This window comes from Diorhabda carinulata, chromosome 1, assembly GCF_026250575.1.
Source record: "Diorhabda carinulata isolate Delta chromosome 1, icDioCari1.1, whole genome shotgun sequence".
NCBI classification, from domain to species: domain Eukaryota; kingdom Metazoa; phylum Arthropoda; class Insecta; order Coleoptera; family Chrysomelidae; genus Diorhabda; species Diorhabda carinulata.
Window position 1 is genome coordinate 16,518,616 of NC_079460.1, and position 18,888 is coordinate 16,537,503.

Consider the following 18,888-nt stretch of genomic DNA (forward strand, 5'->3'; position numbering starts at 1 on the left):
CAATGGTACGGACACATTAAAAGAAAAACGGCAGTGTATTAGGAAAATTGGTGGAGACCGAATGAGAAAAGATTGCCAGGAAGACCAAATAAAAAGCTTCAAGATAAAGGAATCCAGTATGTTGAGAGATAAATCAAGCCAAAAGCTATTCTCACATGTAACCATTACAAAATACAAATAATACAACAAAAATACATAATGATTGCAAGTATACAAAATAACATAAATAGTAATCTTCATTTGAATATATTGGGTGTGACTGTCTTAAACATGACAAAAAATGAAAGTTAACAAGAAATAAAGAAGGTCCAAATTGATACTAACCAATATAAACAACTACGAATATAAGAGAGGAGAATAATTTGAAAAATCATCGACCAGGGAATGCTAAAGTACAGAGAACTTATGAATTATGAGTTAAGAATTTATTAGAAATTGAAGATATAGTAAACATAATTAAAGCAAAAAGAATACAATGGTACGGACACATTAAAAGAATGGAAAAAGGGTAGGCTAGAAGGAAAATTACAGAGTAGAGACCAAACAAGAAAAGACTGTACCAGTAAGATCAAAAAATATATAAGAAGATCAGATTGTACAAGATAAGCAAAGTCTAGGAGTATGTGACCAGCACAGACAGATACAGGATAAAAAGAAATGAATAATGTATAGTCTTGTATATATATGTACACATATACAGTTAGCTTAGCTTAGCTTAGCTTAGCAGTAAGTGTGTTAGTATCAATAGTGCTCTTGATGGTAAGCATATATAACTTTTGAAAGAAATATGAAAAATATTAAAAACAAACTAATTTTAAAATAGGAGAGACCTAAGATCAACAACATTTATATATATATATATATATATATATATATATATATATATATATATATATATATATATATAATGAGCGGTTTCTTATTGAGAACGTGACAATGAAACACCAAAATGGACTAACTTTAATATATTTTCCCAGCTTTCGAATACTTATGTATTCATCGTTTGAGTAATAATTAATAAAGATTTTCGGTGATTTTGAATTGTATTTCTTATGAATGAATACATAATTATTCGAAAGCTCGGAAAATATATTAAAGTTAGTCTACTTTGGTGTTTCATTACCACGTGTTCAATAAGAAACCGCTCTTATATAAATATATATAAGAAATCATCAGATGGTTGAAAACTGATCAGATATTCTATTGAGAAGAGTACAATTGAAAGTTTTTCTTTATAAACAAGCAACTGTAGCTGAAAAAAAAACACGGCTTAGTTATCTTCGAAAACGTATAACAAAATGTTTATTTTCTCCTTTCAAGCCCTTTCAATACATTACAAAATGTATCCCATTGTTTTCTCGGAACGGGCGTAATAAATGCAGAATACATTGCCAAGTGTCAAGAACAGTCATTTTCCCTATATAAATCAATTATTTCTCTCTTTTCCCCATTTACATTTATTTCTCTTTTCCCTATTTACATCCAAGAGTGAATTGTAGTTATTGCAGGAGACATGCCGTAAAAATATGTTAGATCAAAGGGCGGAAAGGATATAGGTAATACTGACCATTTGGCTATAACAGCCGCCCTATAGCTAATCTCTATTACAGTGAATATCCAACGACTAGCTTTAGGCCTGGGCCCGAAACGCCAGCCTTTGTATACGGAAAATAATTGGACCTTCGAAAGTAAACTAATCTACGCAAAAACGTTTCTTTAGTTCACAGAGAAAAGGGTTTACACTTTGTGTTTTGGGATATAGCATGATGTAGTCCAGGAAAAAGTTTTTTTATTCGTGTTTCGAAATCTCATCTTAGCATTCAGATACCCACTTGCGAAACCAATAGTTACAATTTTGATGTTGTATAAATATATTTCAAATATAATTGAATATAGGTATTCGACTCGATGAAAAAAGTAGGTACGATGTGAATAAATTTTAAATAATTTCTAACGATGTACCATTATTATGAATAACGCCTATAAGTATAACTTTAGAGATGTCTAACATTCCCGTAGTTAAATCATATAAATTCGCTTGCTTGTAGAGAGGAAGTTTTATTTATATCAATTTATAGCTCTCATTTTCCTACATAAAAGTATCCTTTTTTCTTTTAACGGAGAACCAATCGTAAATTTTATTTCCTGACAAATTTATAACTAATTTCTACTAACCAGAAAGAAAACGAGAAAGCAACTTATTTTATTCATGACATTTGGATAGAAAGCTAAAACGTGATATTCATAATAAAACGTGTTTCAAGATTCGTTGATAGACAGAATGTTGAGGAACATTGCATCAAAATATTGATTTAAGTGAGAAAAAAACTTTTTATTCCGAATTTTTCAAATTATTTCATTCACGTTGTTATTTCTCTGGTCAGCGATTCTATTATATCTTATTATTTTGCTTAATTCTTCAAATTAATTCCGTAGTGCGCTATTCGATCTTAACTATAATTCTTAATTTTTTTTTCTTTAATACTTTCTTAATTATTTACCTTCTTCAAATATCTAATATAACCGTCTGCTTTATTAAGTGTGCAAGTTTCACTACTGTAATTTACTGTTGGTGCAATTCTTGTCTTTCTGGCATTATTCTAATTATTATTATATTTAACATTTTTAGATGTTTACTTTCTTTCATTAGTTTCACTTCCAAATTCTCATCCCTGTTGTCGTCGCCCTTGAAAACCGCATCAAGATATACATAGCTTTGGACATCTGAATTTACTACATTTTGTTCTCTCAAATCTATTGGAGAATTTCTCATTGTTCCTTCCCTTTGTGGCGTTGTCATTTTCATAAATTTAGTCTTCGTTGACTCGTATATTTACTGCCTCCGCTGCTTTTCATTTCGTTTCCCAACTATGACAGCAGTACACACGATTTTACCTTTTCGAAAATTGATTGTTGTTAAATATATTATAAAATTGAAATTAAAATCAATATAGTGTGGTTTCCCTAAGTAAACGACGCTGGTATCGATGCGTCCCTCTCTGTTATTTCAAAGTAAACTTTCTCATAATAATAATAATAATAATAGAAATAATAAAAAAGTTATGGTTAGAGATAACATTGGGCTATACTATACAGTACATCTTTCTTTATTACCGTCATTTCTTCTATCATAATGTCCTTCCACTTTTATCTTGAGAAAAATGAAAAACAAAGGAAATTTTTTCGGCTCACATATTCAAATACATATAATACCTCACTTTAACAACGTTTCAGTATAATTAGAATCTCAAGCTTCTTTTCTCAAAATAAAAATAAATACTGTTTTTATTTTACCTTATCCTATCAACCAGTATACAATTCAAGAATTGGGATTGTGAAAATTTTTCTCTGATAATAACACAAATCATGTCTTTAAAGAAAAGATGTCTCTGTCTAACATGGAATTAATCAATAATCTTCCAATGGTGTCTCTTCTTTCTCACATAAAATGAGATAGGGAAGAAAAAGTGTTGATGAACTTACTAGGTGGAACAATAAATTTTCAGCAATTAGTCATTAACTAGGACACTACTAAAACTGCGTCACTTCATTCACATCTGCAAGCAAAGAAGCCCTCTCTTCCAGTTTTACTTACTCACATCACAAGTAACGTATTTGTCTAAAAACCCACCGATATTCTTAGTTTTTAGTTGGTGTATAAAGACAAGAATAAGTCAAAAACACACTATTTGAATGGACAAAGCGGTTCAAAGTGGAGCGGGAATTAGTAGAAAGCAACCCACGTGAAAGAGTCAGTGATAATAACTGGAGATCGGAAGTGGATGATTAAGTATGACCACAAGAAATGTACACAAAGTTAGCAGTTGATAGAAATGGGTGGCAAACGTATAACAGAGTCGAAGTTGTCCAATCTGCGATTTAAGACAATGTTAATCGTTTTTACCTCCTCGCCTCCACGATATTAATGATGATGGCGTAAAGAAGGTCAAAAAAACTGTAAACTTTTTCTAAACGAGTTAATGATCACCCAAGATGTTTGCATTTTGAGCGAAACGTTGGTATTATCTTGTGGAGCTGAATGGAGCTAATTGTAAAGATCAATAAAGAAGTTTGTGAAATTTTTTTTGTTGATACATTCCAAAAACACAGCTGCTATACCATTTATAGGAATTTTCCGGAATGTTGACTTCCGTATTTTAATTGTTTTTTGTTTTATGGTATTTCATTTGCTGTACAAATTTTAGACATTAATTCGACAAAAAACAGTCAATTTATCAATTTAAGATTAATGGAAAAGTTTTTATATATTCTCCAATAAGTACAAACGAGTATTCAATTATTACATTCATTAACATTAATAGTAAACTCAACGTCATAAAATTTTTAAATTATCAAATAATAACATTACCTCATTGTTTTAGATTTCCTCAATTTCAATATCATTCTACTAACGCATGAAATTCAATAAAGCATATTATCACCATTTTTCAACGAAACAGATTATGTTATATATTTTCAATCATTATTCGAGATTTAGCATTGAATTAGAGACCAAAGAAATTTTTCTTTTGCAGGATATCCGTTATATTCAGAGTTCGTTCTGCTAAAGCTGTTAAGATCACGGATACGAATTTGCTGAAGAGGTTGGGTGTAATATTGACGATTTTTGCCGCTTTTCTGATAATTCGCACTCTTGTAGCACCCCCCGTCGTCATTGTTGGAAGGACCGCCGACGATCTTAAAGCCTATCTCTGCAGAACGGATTGGTGGGATCATTTGTTCTCGACATGTAAGTCTAGCAATCTCTTTTACTGTTTTTATTTCGTCATTTTAATAGTGCTTATAACCAGACCTTTTTCAGGGATAACAAAAAAACTAATCCCACAATATGTTCAGTGTACAGTATATAGTATAACTCATTTAAAATGAAAATATTAATATAAGGTTTTGACCATTTTTTCAATGTAAATGTTTCGGAACTGAATTTTATATATTTATTCTTATAGTCAATATTTATTAATGAGGAATGTTATCAATCGGAAGATTATTTTATTTATATTAGAATTTCAGAGGTATGTCCTTAGAATGTTGAGGATCGGAGAGAACTTAACTACCTACTTCCTAAAGTATTCTAGATTTTATTATCCATCCATTCTATACATAAACCTATACCTAGCTCGAAAGCCTTATTTTGTCTCTATTTTTGAAAATACCGGGATATGTTATTTGACAAGATTAAAATGTGCTGAACAGATGTTTTAAATTAGAAAACTTTACTTCCAAAATCATATTAAAATCAATATTATGAATGTAAAATATCTCAAAACAAAAGGATTTTTGCATTCAATATTCCCACAAGGAAGTCAGAAAAGTTACAAAGGAATACTCGGTATCAATAAATGGTCATAGAAAGATTGTTCCATATTTCATAATTCTTAGATTTTAGTACATGTGGAGAGATTTATATTTAAAGTAATACCAATATTTAACTTCAAGAACTTAATAGAATTTAACTTCAGAAGAACGCTACTAACAAATAATAGAATATAAAAGTAACAGCAAACAAGTAAAAAAAGTAGTTGCTATCTCAACGCTAGAGACTATAGTGTTTTTTTACCGTTTACCGTAAATATTAATTTATACAATAAGTTTCCATGAAAAAAAAAACAAGAAAAATATTATCAGTTTCATCTAGTCAATACTTTTGTCTTCAATGTTTCTTGACAATTCTCATAATGATTGGTTTATGAGATGAAAAATTACCTCAAATGACTTGAATTGACGTCCATTAAGTCAATTTACCTCTATTGTCATTCGATGTTCATCGATGCCTTATGTGTATTAATATATATTCACGTCAATTCGTGTCATTAGAGGTCATTCAGCCAATGGGATCACATATTAGTTAATTTAATATTTTTTCCTAATAATGCCCAAGGGACATAACGCTACTAAAAGTACATGTTTTTATAAAATATGCACCAAAAATACTTCTCTCTAGTAATCCACATCCAGCTAGATATATTTGCTGGGGCGCTTTTAAATGTTTAAATTTTAAATTTTTTAAACTTTTCCGTCGACTTCTTCCGCAAAGTTTGTTTTAAAATTTTTCAGTGTAGTCCCCAGACAAGTGTAATATTGTTAGATCTGTAGATCTGGCTGGCCAATCTATCAAACTATTGGCTTGGATAATGTCTCTAAAACCATTTTCACTGATCTCGAGGCACTAAAGATATCTGCGATCTGCCGTTGTCGTAATAGGAGACAGTACCTATCATTTTGATGAATCAGTCCGTTAGTTTAATTGCATCAGTTGTTGATACTAGATAGTCGAATTGATAACTTGCCAAAGATTGAATCATCGTTATATGATTACGCATCAATATGGAGTTTTCAATTGTTTGAAAACCTTGTCAAGATCTATTTCATAGATTATTGTAATCTACTTCTTACCATCTGTAATCGTTAATTCCAAAAAATGATCTATTTGGTTTAGTATAAGCAGCAATCCACAAATATGAAATAAATTTTTCACTTAATTCATATAAAATATAAGTATGGAGCTTCTTTTGGTATCTAGTCGTACGTATACTTTTATATACGTCGTGATGTAAAGAGATGAAATATTTCGGTCTACCTCAAGTTGTTGCAGAATTTCATCGATTTTTTCAACGGTTGGTTGGATGAGCTTATTTATGATCGAAGTTTACGGAACGGAATAGAGCGAACGTATTCTCATACTGGTATTCATTTGAGCACTCATGACAATAACTACTACAAGTTTATTTTTTCTTAGGAATTGATTAAGCAAAATATAGCCTTCGGGAATTTCCGTTATTAAAGCAAAGTTAATGAATGACGTTACTTTGTACTCCAGAATGTTTTATATTCTGTATAATGGCTCTAAAAAATAATCATTACTGCAGACATGTATAATGTTTATCCTCCCTATTGTATAGATGGAAAAAATTCATTAACAATGAAAAACATAGCCTGATCAATTAACATCTATATAAAGTTCATAAACATTGTGTCGGTTCTATTTGTTAAATCCAGCATTGTACTTTCAGTTTACTCCAATACTGATAGTAAACTGCAGCCCACACATTTCAGAACAGGAAGCATGAACGTGATATAGGAAATACTTAAGATGTCTTCCCGATATTTTATAAGTATCGATAGTTAACGCCAACTGTCAGTTCAATACGAATTACGATGGAAATAATAAACGGCATCTGGTGGTGTATTTTGCTGTAATGTTCGTCAAATTTCATTTTATCTTTTTCCAAAATTTTATTTTTATTTTCTGCTAAGGTAATCCATATTCTTTTAAGTCGTGAATATCGAGTTTGTTGATCATATTTATTTTAAAAATATTTTCAAGTTTAAGCTTGAAAGCACCCTACTTAAGACTTATCCACATCATCTTTGAAGTTGTGTACACTAAACGAAGTCAAAGAATCCGATTTTTCGTTGAATTAAGTAAAATAAATTATGAAACATTCAATAACATTTTCTCTTTTGTGAAGTAGATGTGCATCAAATTTTGAGTTCCTCTCATCCTGGTAAACATATTTATGAAACATATCGTTATATTTGGAATTGCAAAGTGAAAAAATTCCTAACATCCTACAAACTATGTTTGTATCCAGTTTGTTACTTACTATAAGTTATTGAGTACGCTGACCGAGATGTTGAATTAAGTTTAGTACGTGTACTTAACAAATAAATACGGAAACAATACGTAATGATATTATTTTCTTCTTAAGAACTATATTATGTTCGCATATACTCTTTTCAAAATTTTTGATAGAACACTAGAATCTGTTTAACTCCACAAGGAGTTACTACATTTTAGCAAGTAATTTCACAATTAAATTTGGACAATTTCTGTGCGTATCTAAGAATATTTCAGCATTTAGTAGAAAAATAAGGTTCCCTAATTTTTCACAAACAGTAAACATTGTTTATTGTTATTAATTTATACATTGTTATAAGGCGTACACAGTTTTTTCTGACACACTTTTGAAGATAGGAATCCAGCTTTTGTATTCCTGACGTTTGCCACCAAGCTGATCCTGCAGCTTGGGAAAGAGGTGATAAGTTCCTTAGCGAAGTTTCTTTCTTTCATGAAGAAATACTACTTCCTGTTATTCGTAATTTCTGTCGTAGTCTGGATTACTATATGTGTTACTAAGTTAGGTCAATGTGTCACACTATCTGTCTGAGTTTATTTTCGCCCCAGGTTACACGAAATTGGGAGGAGTACCCCCTTCCGATACCAAAACATACTCACCATCAAATTTTCTGCCTACTGCGTTTGCTGCAACTAGCACTCACCAAGCGATAGCTCATCGCTCATCTATTGAAGTCCTATCAATTATATTATGGAAAATTATAGGAATGCATTCAAGAAATCCAGAGTAACCCTCCAATATTTTAGCAGGTCACTGTAGAGCTTCTGGACAATCGCATCCGGCCCCCTTCTGCTACATTCTTGTATCGTGAGCATCGTGATGAGTGACGTAGCGAATCGCGTATGGGCCGACAGGAGTGCAGGGGAACCACAGCGTACGACCTTGCTCTTGGATTTGGCCTAGCACCTCACCTCGAGGCTGTAGCTCATTGGGAATTTCACTTTTGGTACAACCCTCGTATACTGCTTGTTTGATGAGTAACGGTCGCGACATAGCTAACTTTACATCATATTTTGATGAATAATTTCTGCGACTCTGATTCTAAATTTTAGATCACATTTTATTCAATTAGTTGGGATTGATTTTCCTTATTTTGTATATATAGAGCATTAATGTGATACATTTTCATTATCTTTTTCAATAAAAGAGAATGTATACAAATAATGTTGGAAAGTTTCGGTTTGTGTAGTCTATCTGGGTGAGAGTTGCGCGTTCTCCGGTTATATGTTGCATTGTTTGAGGTTGTGAGTGGCATTTGCGGAATTTATCGTTTGTTACTGTTGGGTCTTTTATAATGAGTTTTCTGTAATTTTTCTTGTTAATAACCTGATATTGGATGGCAACAAAAACCTTCTGTTTCCTACTTATTTTCTATATTTGTGAGGCAAGTATGTCCAAAACACAATTTGGAAACTTAGTTAACTAGATAACCGCAGTCCTATTATTTTCCATTTCACAGCATATTTTTGAAGAAATTGATTGATTTTTTTATTTCTAATACTGGCAGAACCGATGCTCGATCATTTCTTCTCCTTCGTTACACTCTTTGAAATTGTTGTCTGCTGTCACAACCATTTCTGAAGTCTCGTGCCAATAGTCCAAAGTCCAATATTCTTCTGGAGTGAGAATTATCTTTTTTCGTATACTCTTCATTGATCTTTGGCCAAATCGCTATGGATATCGCACAATCACTGCTGTTTAACCATACGAGGATGTATTGATATTTAGTTAGCCTAGACCAGTTCCATGCATAAACAAAATATTGCGTTACCATAGCAACGAACAATAACTTATTAGAAGTGTCAGTGTAAAGTTTGACGTCAAAAAAATAAACAAGACTTACGCAATAAATTAAAAGAAAAAAGATTATACCTGTATTTAAAGGGGTTAAGAGCTAAGCAGATTTACGAAGATATGCTTAATACCCTTGGTCATCAATGTCCTTCGTATGCGATCGTGAAAAATTGGACTGCAAGCTTCAAAAGAGGTAAATTTTCGAATGAAGATGATGACCGATCAGAAAGGCCATGTTTGAATGTGAACCAAGAAAATGAACCATAAGCGTGCAAGTATAGAAGCATTGCGTTCGATCTGTACTCGATTTGAAAACGATGTAGACTTCTTAAACAGAATTGTTACTATGGATGAGACTTGGGTATATTTCTACGATCCAAAAATAAAGCAACAATCGGTGGAATGGCGACATTCTGGTTCTCCAAGACCTAAGAAGTTTCGTGTCCAAAAATCTGCTGGGAAAGTTCTTACTTCAGTTTTTTGAGATTTTCATGTAGTAATCATGAATGATTTTTTGTATAAGGGTACAACAATAACTGGAGATTACTATTCGACATTACTAACCACTCTAAGGAAAAAAATTGAAGCGAAAAGACGCAGAAAGCTATCCAAAGGTGTTTAGTTTTTGCAGGATAACGCCCCTGCACACAAATATCATGTTACCATGCAAAAAATTCTTGATTTAGAGTTTGAATTATTAGAACACCCCCCTTATTCACCAGATTTGTCTCCGTTCGACTATCATCTCTTTCATCAACTGAAAAAAAGTTTAAAAGGTCGTAAATTTTCTTCCAACGAGTAGGTAATAAAAACTGTGGAGGTCTGGTTTTCAGAACAAGAAGAAACATTTTTTTTGAAAGGTCTAGAGACGTTGCAGGTTCGCTTTAATAAATGTATCTAATTAAGAGGAGAATATGTTGAGTAATAAAATATTTTGACATTGAAATTTTGTTTGGTTCTTTGGTAGGCTAAGAATTTTTCAATATATCCTCGTATATCCTGATGTCTGACTCTTATTCCTCTGTCAAGAGCATCTTTAGACAATTCTATCTGTTACTGTGTCCTCATCATACTTTTCTTTCGTTCCATTTTTAGCCTATCTCTTAGAGTTCCCTTCCACTCCACTGGGTCCAGATCCAGCAGAACTTACCGCATTGTTACGAATCCATGAGAGTGCTTCGCGACATCTCATTACCATTTTTGATTTTGTCGTTTTTATGCTATTGTTTTTAATACTGCCCGATTTTCTGTGTAGATTGTTAGGTTTCTGTTTGATTCACCACTTTCTCTTATCAGTCTGACAGTCTGTAAAGATTGAGATTTCATTATCCTTTATAATGGAATTTCATCCTATTCTTCTCTTGCATGAATGTATATTTTTATCCGTCCGTTTTTGCGATCATATTTTTTTTATTATACCCATTTCCTGCAGGATATTTGTATGACCATATTCTTTTTGGTTTTTCTCTCTCAAACTATGAACGCTTTTAGAGACTACTCCTTTAATGAAAGTTGATGTAGTTAGTGTAGTACAATAATCGACCAAATTTCCTTCTCCGATCAAGCATTTTTCCGTGTATACACTTTATACGATAAATAACTACTGTTATTGATGAAAGTATCTAGGTCACTTTATACAATGTATGATTCATTATATAACTAGTAATGCATTATGTTTAATTTCAATATATTGATAGAGGTTACTAGGAAAACCAGATTTCCGATAATAGACAGTCCGTGTAATCTATTGGACGTGAAGTTTCACCAATACACAAAACCCAATGTAGTATTTTATAGTTTCCACATGCAATTTAATATAAAATCAAGCCTGTCATTGTGACCTAACTGATGTAGTTATATTAGTTGCCAATAATATGCAAATTTACAAACATTAGTTAGTATATATAATTTGGAATATAAATAAAAAGCGAATCCAGTTTTTTGATTTTACGCTCAATAAAAAATGGATCCATTAAGAATTTATAGATCTTGAAATAGTCTTGGATTCAGTAAATAAAAATGACATAATGAGAATTTTAGAATACAGAGGTTTAGATGAAAAACTAATAATCGGAATGAAAGCTTTGTATAAACAGACGAAAAATTATGTCAGAAACAATAAAACGAATAAGTATACTATGCAAATTATAATTTACGTTGTGTTAGTCTTCAATTTTTCAGTCGGACTATGAAAAATAGAACATTAAAATATTAGAAATACGATAGGCAGTGACCTGGTAATAACAGCAGAACATGAGGAAAGGTGGAAGACTAGAATAAGAAATAAATGAGAGAACTGGAGCAGCTGAAAGATTATTTAATAGCGGAGGCAAACAAGCTCTTCATAGGAACTGGAACCTTCTGCAGTATCAGCTACAGAAGAATAGAAAAATCATTAGAAAAGAAAACAGATAGGAGCAAAATAAATTATAAAAACACAACCTACTCTGGTTGAGACAAGCAAAGACTCTTCTAGGAAACTATAACCAGAGAAGATCTGCTGAATGTATCAACCTAAGTAAGAATAATCTAGAAATACTATCAAGAGTCCTATCAGTGCACTATGGCCTCAATGAACACCTGAAGACACTAGACTTCGTAGGTAACGCTGTGTGCAGCTTTTGTTGCACAGAGAACGAAAGCTCTATTCACATTTTCTGAAACTGTGAAGCACTACGGAACTCCAGAGCACACATACATACATAAAATATTATTCAATGCAATTAAAACACAGTTTCTAGCCTAAAAGGAAATGCCAAAACAGAAATATATTAAAAAATAGCCATACATATTTCTAAGGGTAAAAACGAGAAAACAAATATAAGGACAATGAGAAAAATGGGGGAAATTGCAAAATAAATTTGGGAATATAAAATAGACATATTGGAACTCGAAGAAATACGATGGAAGAGAGAAGGTCAAATAAATAAGGAGAAATATACTCTATTTTATGGCGGGGAAAATAATCAAGGAAAGATCGGTACCGGTTTAATGATTAGCTAGATGAGAATAAGAATAAAAAATAGTAAAGCAAATATAACAATAATAATTAATATTTACGAGCGGATAGAAGAAGCAAAAGACTGAGACAAAGATAAATTCTTTAAAAAAAACTAATAAAAGTATGCGAGGACGTCACAGATATGATACATTAATAATTATTGGAGTTATGAATGTAATAATTGAAAAAGAAGACTATTTAAGTAGTGTGGCAGGGAAACACTCCTCATATGAAACAACTAACGAAAATGGGGGGCGAATAAGTAGTTTAGCCAAGGAACTCAACATGTATATCATACCGGGAATACCAGGAACTACCGAGGGCAACCAAATAGATCACGTCTTAATATCGAAAATAAGATCAAAGATGATACAAGATGTGAGATCATACACAGGATCAGGTGTTGAGACTGATCATCATTTAGTAATAATCAAATAGAATTAAGAATGGGGAATATATTGAACAAGACGATAAAAAACAGAAAATGGAATGTACAGAAACTAAAAACGAGTGAGGACTAATACAAAAAAGAAATAGAAAAGGAGCTACAAAAGAGCAAAGAAAAAGATACTATTGATGAGCAATGAGAAGAGATTAAGAAAATTGTTATAAACGCAACGCAGGAAGTCATTGGTACAAAATATATAAGAAAAAATAACGAATGGTTTGACCAGGAATAAGCAATAAAAATTAAAGAGAAAAAAGGGATTAAAATGGCTAAATGACAGTATGAACAACTTGAAAAATGATGAACTTAAATCAACTTATGAAGAAACAAAATAGAAAACGAACTACAAAAGAATGGAGTCAGTATTTCAAAATATTAATACAAAAACGGCAGTGAATACGAAGATGATATAATAATAATTGTAAAATACTAGAAAATAGAGGAAAACCGACGGAAATGGGATATAATCATAGAAAGAGTACGGGAAACAAAAACAATGCCGAGAGAGAGAGCTTTAGATCAGAAGAATTAACAGTAGATGCCATACATACTATGAAACAAATGATCGAAAGAAGCACAACATTACTATGCAAATGCTATTAATCAACTTCAAATAAGTATTTCAATAGTTTGAAAAGGAGAACAATTATGAAGAACATGGAAAAACTACATGTACACAAAATTTTATAAGAATTTGAAATAAAAGCTGGGGTAAGGTAGGATGATCTCAGCAGTATTGTTCAACATTGTAGTTGAAGGCATTATAGGAGAATGTAATATCGATGAAAGTATCATTAATAAATCAATACAAGTAATAGCATATGTTGATGATTTAACTCCAATAGCAAGAGTCTTGAAGACACATTAGAAAAAATTGTAAGAGAGGCAGGAAAAAGAGGATTGAAAATAAATCAGAAAAATAGAAAATATATGGAAATTAGAAGTGGACAGTTCACAAACAAGAAACAGTAAAGATAAATTACCTTATCTTAAAAATAGTCGACACCTTTAGTACTTGAGAACAATGATATGCAACAAAAATTACACAAAGAATGAAAAACACAAAGAATTAATTCGGGATATAATATGTATGTACAAAATTATAATACAGAGTAAGAGAATAAGCCGAGCTACCAAATTAATTGTTTACAAGTCTGTGATAAATCCAGTAGTCACATACGCCGCTGAAACTATGAGACTAACAAATATTGACAAAGAAAAAATAAGGATATATGAGAGTAGAATAATTCATGGACCAATAAAAGCTGGAAAAGATGACTATAGAGGACTTATGAACTATAAAATTATATATAATATAATATAAAAGAATACAATGGTACGGACACATTAAAAGAAAAACGGCTGTGTATTAGGAAAATTAGTGGAGACCGAACGATAAAGGATTGCCAGGGAGACCAAGTAAAGAGCTTCAAGATAAAGAAATCCAATATGTTGAGAGATAAATCAAGTCAAAAGCTATTCTTACATGTAACCGTTACAAAATACAAATAACACAACAAAAATACATAATGATTGCAAGTATATACAAGAAATACCATTACACATCAATAAAATAATATAAATGGTAATCTTCATTTGAATAAATCGGGTGTAACTGTCTTAAGAAGGTCCAAATTGAGACTAACCAATATAAACAACTACGGATATATAAGAGGAGAATAATTTTAAAAATTCATGGACCAGGGAAACTGAAGAACAGAGAACTTATGAACTTTGAAATTAAGAATTTATTAGAAAATGAAGATATAGTAAACATAATTAAAGCAAAAAGAATACAATGGTAAGGACACATTAAAAGAATGGAAAAACGACAGGGTACAAGGAAAATCACAGAATGGAGACCGAGCGAGATGGGTTGACCATGTCATGAGAACGATTAATACGAAAGATATATGAAGCAGGATCTCACAAAAAAAGAAAAGGAAGAAGACAGAAGAAAATTGAGGTATAAGATGATAGGAATTATAACCAATTGCACAAGATTGGAAAAAATAGAAGCAGCTATGGAATAGCAAGCTCACTTAACTCCAATATGCCTTACATTATATGAAAAGATAGGAAGGCATCAGGATTGAGTAAGTAACTAAAAATAACAAAGAAATTTTTAAATATGTATACATTTTCTAATTGCTAATTCGATTTAATTATGTTATAATAATATTTCAATCCCTATCATCAATCTACATGTTAACACTCAATTATTTTAAACACTTTCGTTTATTAATGTTAGTGGAAATGTCTTTGCTATATTAGTAATTATGAAAATTACATCAACATTGAGAGCAACTACAGCAAAATATATTTTACACTGTTACTCTGTTTGTTATCTCTATTTCTAATAATATATAACCGAAAAATATGGTGTTTCTACCATTATACATGTAACGTCGTTTAAGTTCGTTATAATTATTAAAACATAACTCATGTACTTCAGAGAATTCTTGCAGTAAACCAAAAACAAGACAGTAACAAATGTGTTTAGTTTGTAACTGTTCGTATCAGCGATTTCGTTGATTTAGATTTGTATCTACAAACACTATTCCGAAATGCATGGCTCGGGATACAAAACAAAGCAATACAAAATTCGCTTTTCAATGTACAGCCACTTTCTCAGTTCGAAGAGTGCTTCTGACAATATTAGAGAAGGTGTAAAACATCTCTATTTGAGTTTTCGATTTGAAAATCTTGTTACACTTATCATGATGATGAGCATCCGTTTCTTGAGTATAATCAATTTCCATTAATGTACACAGGAATGCTTTTTCATAAAAGTAATGAAACGTTTACCATTATTGAGATATTCATCAAATTTAAGTCTGGGAAGAGAACAAGATCGAATGTTTCGAATTGAAATCAACATTCTCTCCATAAAGAATCTTATCTCGTTTTGTCTTTTATCTGTAGAACACAATAAACAGTTGAATTTGCATATAATTCAACATATAATTATATGTAAACAGAGTTCTTACAAAAGAATTATCACATGTTCATGTTTAGGTTAGGTTGCCTGTTTCTTCAAATTTGACAAACAGTTTTATCAACTTTTGAGTGTTGATGTCGTCATTATATTGTGAGTAAGATTCATATTTTCAATTTCTGTAGGCTTTGATATTTGATGTAGGAGTAGCCGATTTTAATTCTGCATTTTTGAAGTATTTATAAAACATTCTATTGAAATTATTCCGAAAATTGGATTTGTAACAATTGAAATCAAATATTTTGTATCTGTATCAAAGGATATAAATGAAGTTTCCAGTACCTAACATTTTCCATAAGTAAAATACCACTTCTGTAAAGTACCTTCCATCCATTTAATACTTACTACTTCAGTTATTAGTTTGAATTTCCAGTCAGTCATATCTCACAGTTCCTTGTAACTTTACTTCTCCGGCTGGAGACTCATCCTCGAGAAGTGGTATTCGGCTATGGTTGAAGTACGATATATAAATAACTGATACTCAGATGGGGTGAATAATCGATATTAAATTGGACGCCACCAACTTTCTAACGAACGACTTTAATAGGGAGAAAGGTGGAAAACCTGGAAACATCTTATGAATTAAATCGATAATAGAATTTGAACTAAAACTAAAACTTCCGCGGACAAGATTATCCAAATTATTATTTATTGCTAAGAACAATAAAAAAAGGTTTCAGCGATAAAATTCGCCTTAACTGCGTATCCAAGAGAGCTCTAAAAAAAATAGTTTTGGATGGTTTATATATAACTTTTTTTGATATTCTTTGATTAATATTTATAGAGAAAAAAAATTTGAAAATTCAAAAATTTTGTAGGTAGTTTAAACACTTCAGTAAGCCATATTTAGTGACGTCATAGGTATAAAATAAACACCGATCATATGCTATAACATATAAAGTATATATATAATTATTTTTGTTGCCAGGATCATTTTAATGAAATTAAGATTTAAATTTAACTCATTTCCATATTTTATAGTAAGTATAGTGATTATGTAAGAGGTTTATTCACTTTATTCCTATATATAGAAAATTATTTCATTTGTACGTAACTAATAAATGAAAACATTATTATAACAGCACACGCTATGTTGCCAGCAACGATAACCTCGTGACCATCGAGTAGACAACTGCTCACGGTTTTTATTTAACCTATAACGTCACATCTGAAAACCAATGAGAATCGTTTCTTATGTAGTCAAAAATTTAACATTTTTGCGATTTTCAATTAAATATTTAGATATTATGACTTCACTTTTAATTCAATATTTTACATTCTGAAATTTCATATCAAGAATAAACAGAAAAATAGATACTTTTTAAAAATGGAAGTACCCTATTGTGATACAAATCGACAGATTATAAAGCGTTGTGGTTGATATTCACCAATGGCTGGTGACGAAATTACAAACTGAGCGTCAAGAGGTTAATTTGAATGTTGTTTCAAAGGCAATTTTATAAACCGACATGTCTATTGATTTTCGCTCCATATGCTTACATACTAACACTATGTCCAGATACAGGGTTTTTCTTAATTTATGCGTAAAAATTCAGGAGAACGAAATACATTTGGAAAAAAATCGAATAAAATTTTGATTAAAACAAATTGAAGCTACTTCGAAGCTATCAGTCTACCGAGAAGTTTCAAATTACTAAGTACAGAGTGTTTATAAATTAATGCTATAAAATTAAGAAATTCAGTAATTATTGTTCTTACAAAATGATGTTGTGTCAAAGTTTCTCCTATAATGTGGTGACTAAATTTGAGCTTCTATATTTTTTCTGAAATTTGAATTTAGATAAAAACTTAAAATTTCATACATTTTGAGCTTCGCGAAGCCCTAACTACCAACATTTTCATGTTTCTTTATAAGTGAACGTGTGTATTTTATTTTTGCTATTGCTTATAAAAAAATTTGATGTAAATTTTCTGAGAAAACGGGTATCCAAAGTAATATTTCATATAACTTCTCAAAGAAAAGAATCTATAATAAATGAGGTAAGGGTTGCTAATTACATTCTCTTACGAAGGTTTCCACTTGAGTTTCTAGATATGACAACACTAATATTAATATGTTAAATCTGACATTGTCATCATACAGTTTAACATTTTTAATGGTGAATGTACTCAGAGCATGTGATACGAGTGCTATTTGAGTTGTTTCCAGAAACTTAGAACATTTATCCCGGTCAAAAAATGGAGTTTCTATGTTTCTATGACTTTCTACGTGAATTAAACTAACAGCAGTGTGCCGATCACCTTGCGCCGACTTTTGGTGATAAAGCACCATATTAAGTCATCGTGTTTCGCTGGTTTTCTTAATTCAATCGTGGTCGCAATTCGTTACAGGATGATTTCTGTGAAGGTCGTCCAAAATTGGCTATTGTGCCAGAAAACATCGATGCTATACGAAACTGATATTACAAGATCGTCATGTTATATACCGTGAGATTGTGGCAGACTTGGACATTAGTTCCACTCGCATTCATCCAATATTATATGAACATTTTGCTGTCAAAGAGTTTGCGCGCGTTGGATAGGGCATAATTTGACAATTATTGAGAAGTAACTCGTGTCCACACTAGAAAACAATCCACTGTATGGGTATTTTAAGACGAGCCTAATCCAGCAAAAGTTCTTTGTGTAGGAAGCATATCGAAGCAAATGGTCGCGTATTTTTCGGATAAACTAGATATATCACCATAGTTTCATTAGAACAATGTAGAATGGTCAATTCCGAATGGTAAGCCAGCATCTGATTGCCAGAAGTGTGCGAAAGCATCAGAGATACCAATCGCAGGAGACGAATCATTTTCCACCAAGACAATACTAGATCTCACACATTAATTCAAACAAAAACGTTTTTGAACGGTTAAAAAATCATATTGTACAGTCTTTATTTGGCATCCAATGCTTTGTTCTTAATCCCGCAGATCAATACTATTTACATGGTTCAAACGCATACAAAATTTTATTAATCTAAATG

General features: G+C 31.4%; 1 protein-coding gene across 1 annotated transcript in view; it reads left to right on the forward strand.

Annotated features, from left to right (window-relative positions):
- LOC130891864 (probable G-protein coupled receptor 158) overlaps positions 1–18,888 on the forward strand; it is a 419,687-nt gene that overhangs the window by 266,995 nt on the left and 133,804 nt on the right. The window contains exon 8 of the mRNA XM_057796922.1: positions 4,536–4,750. Within this exon, the coding sequence (XP_057652905.1) occupies positions 4,536–4,750 (215 nt within the window). The remainder of the gene's footprint in view (positions 1–4,535; positions 4,751–18,888) is intronic.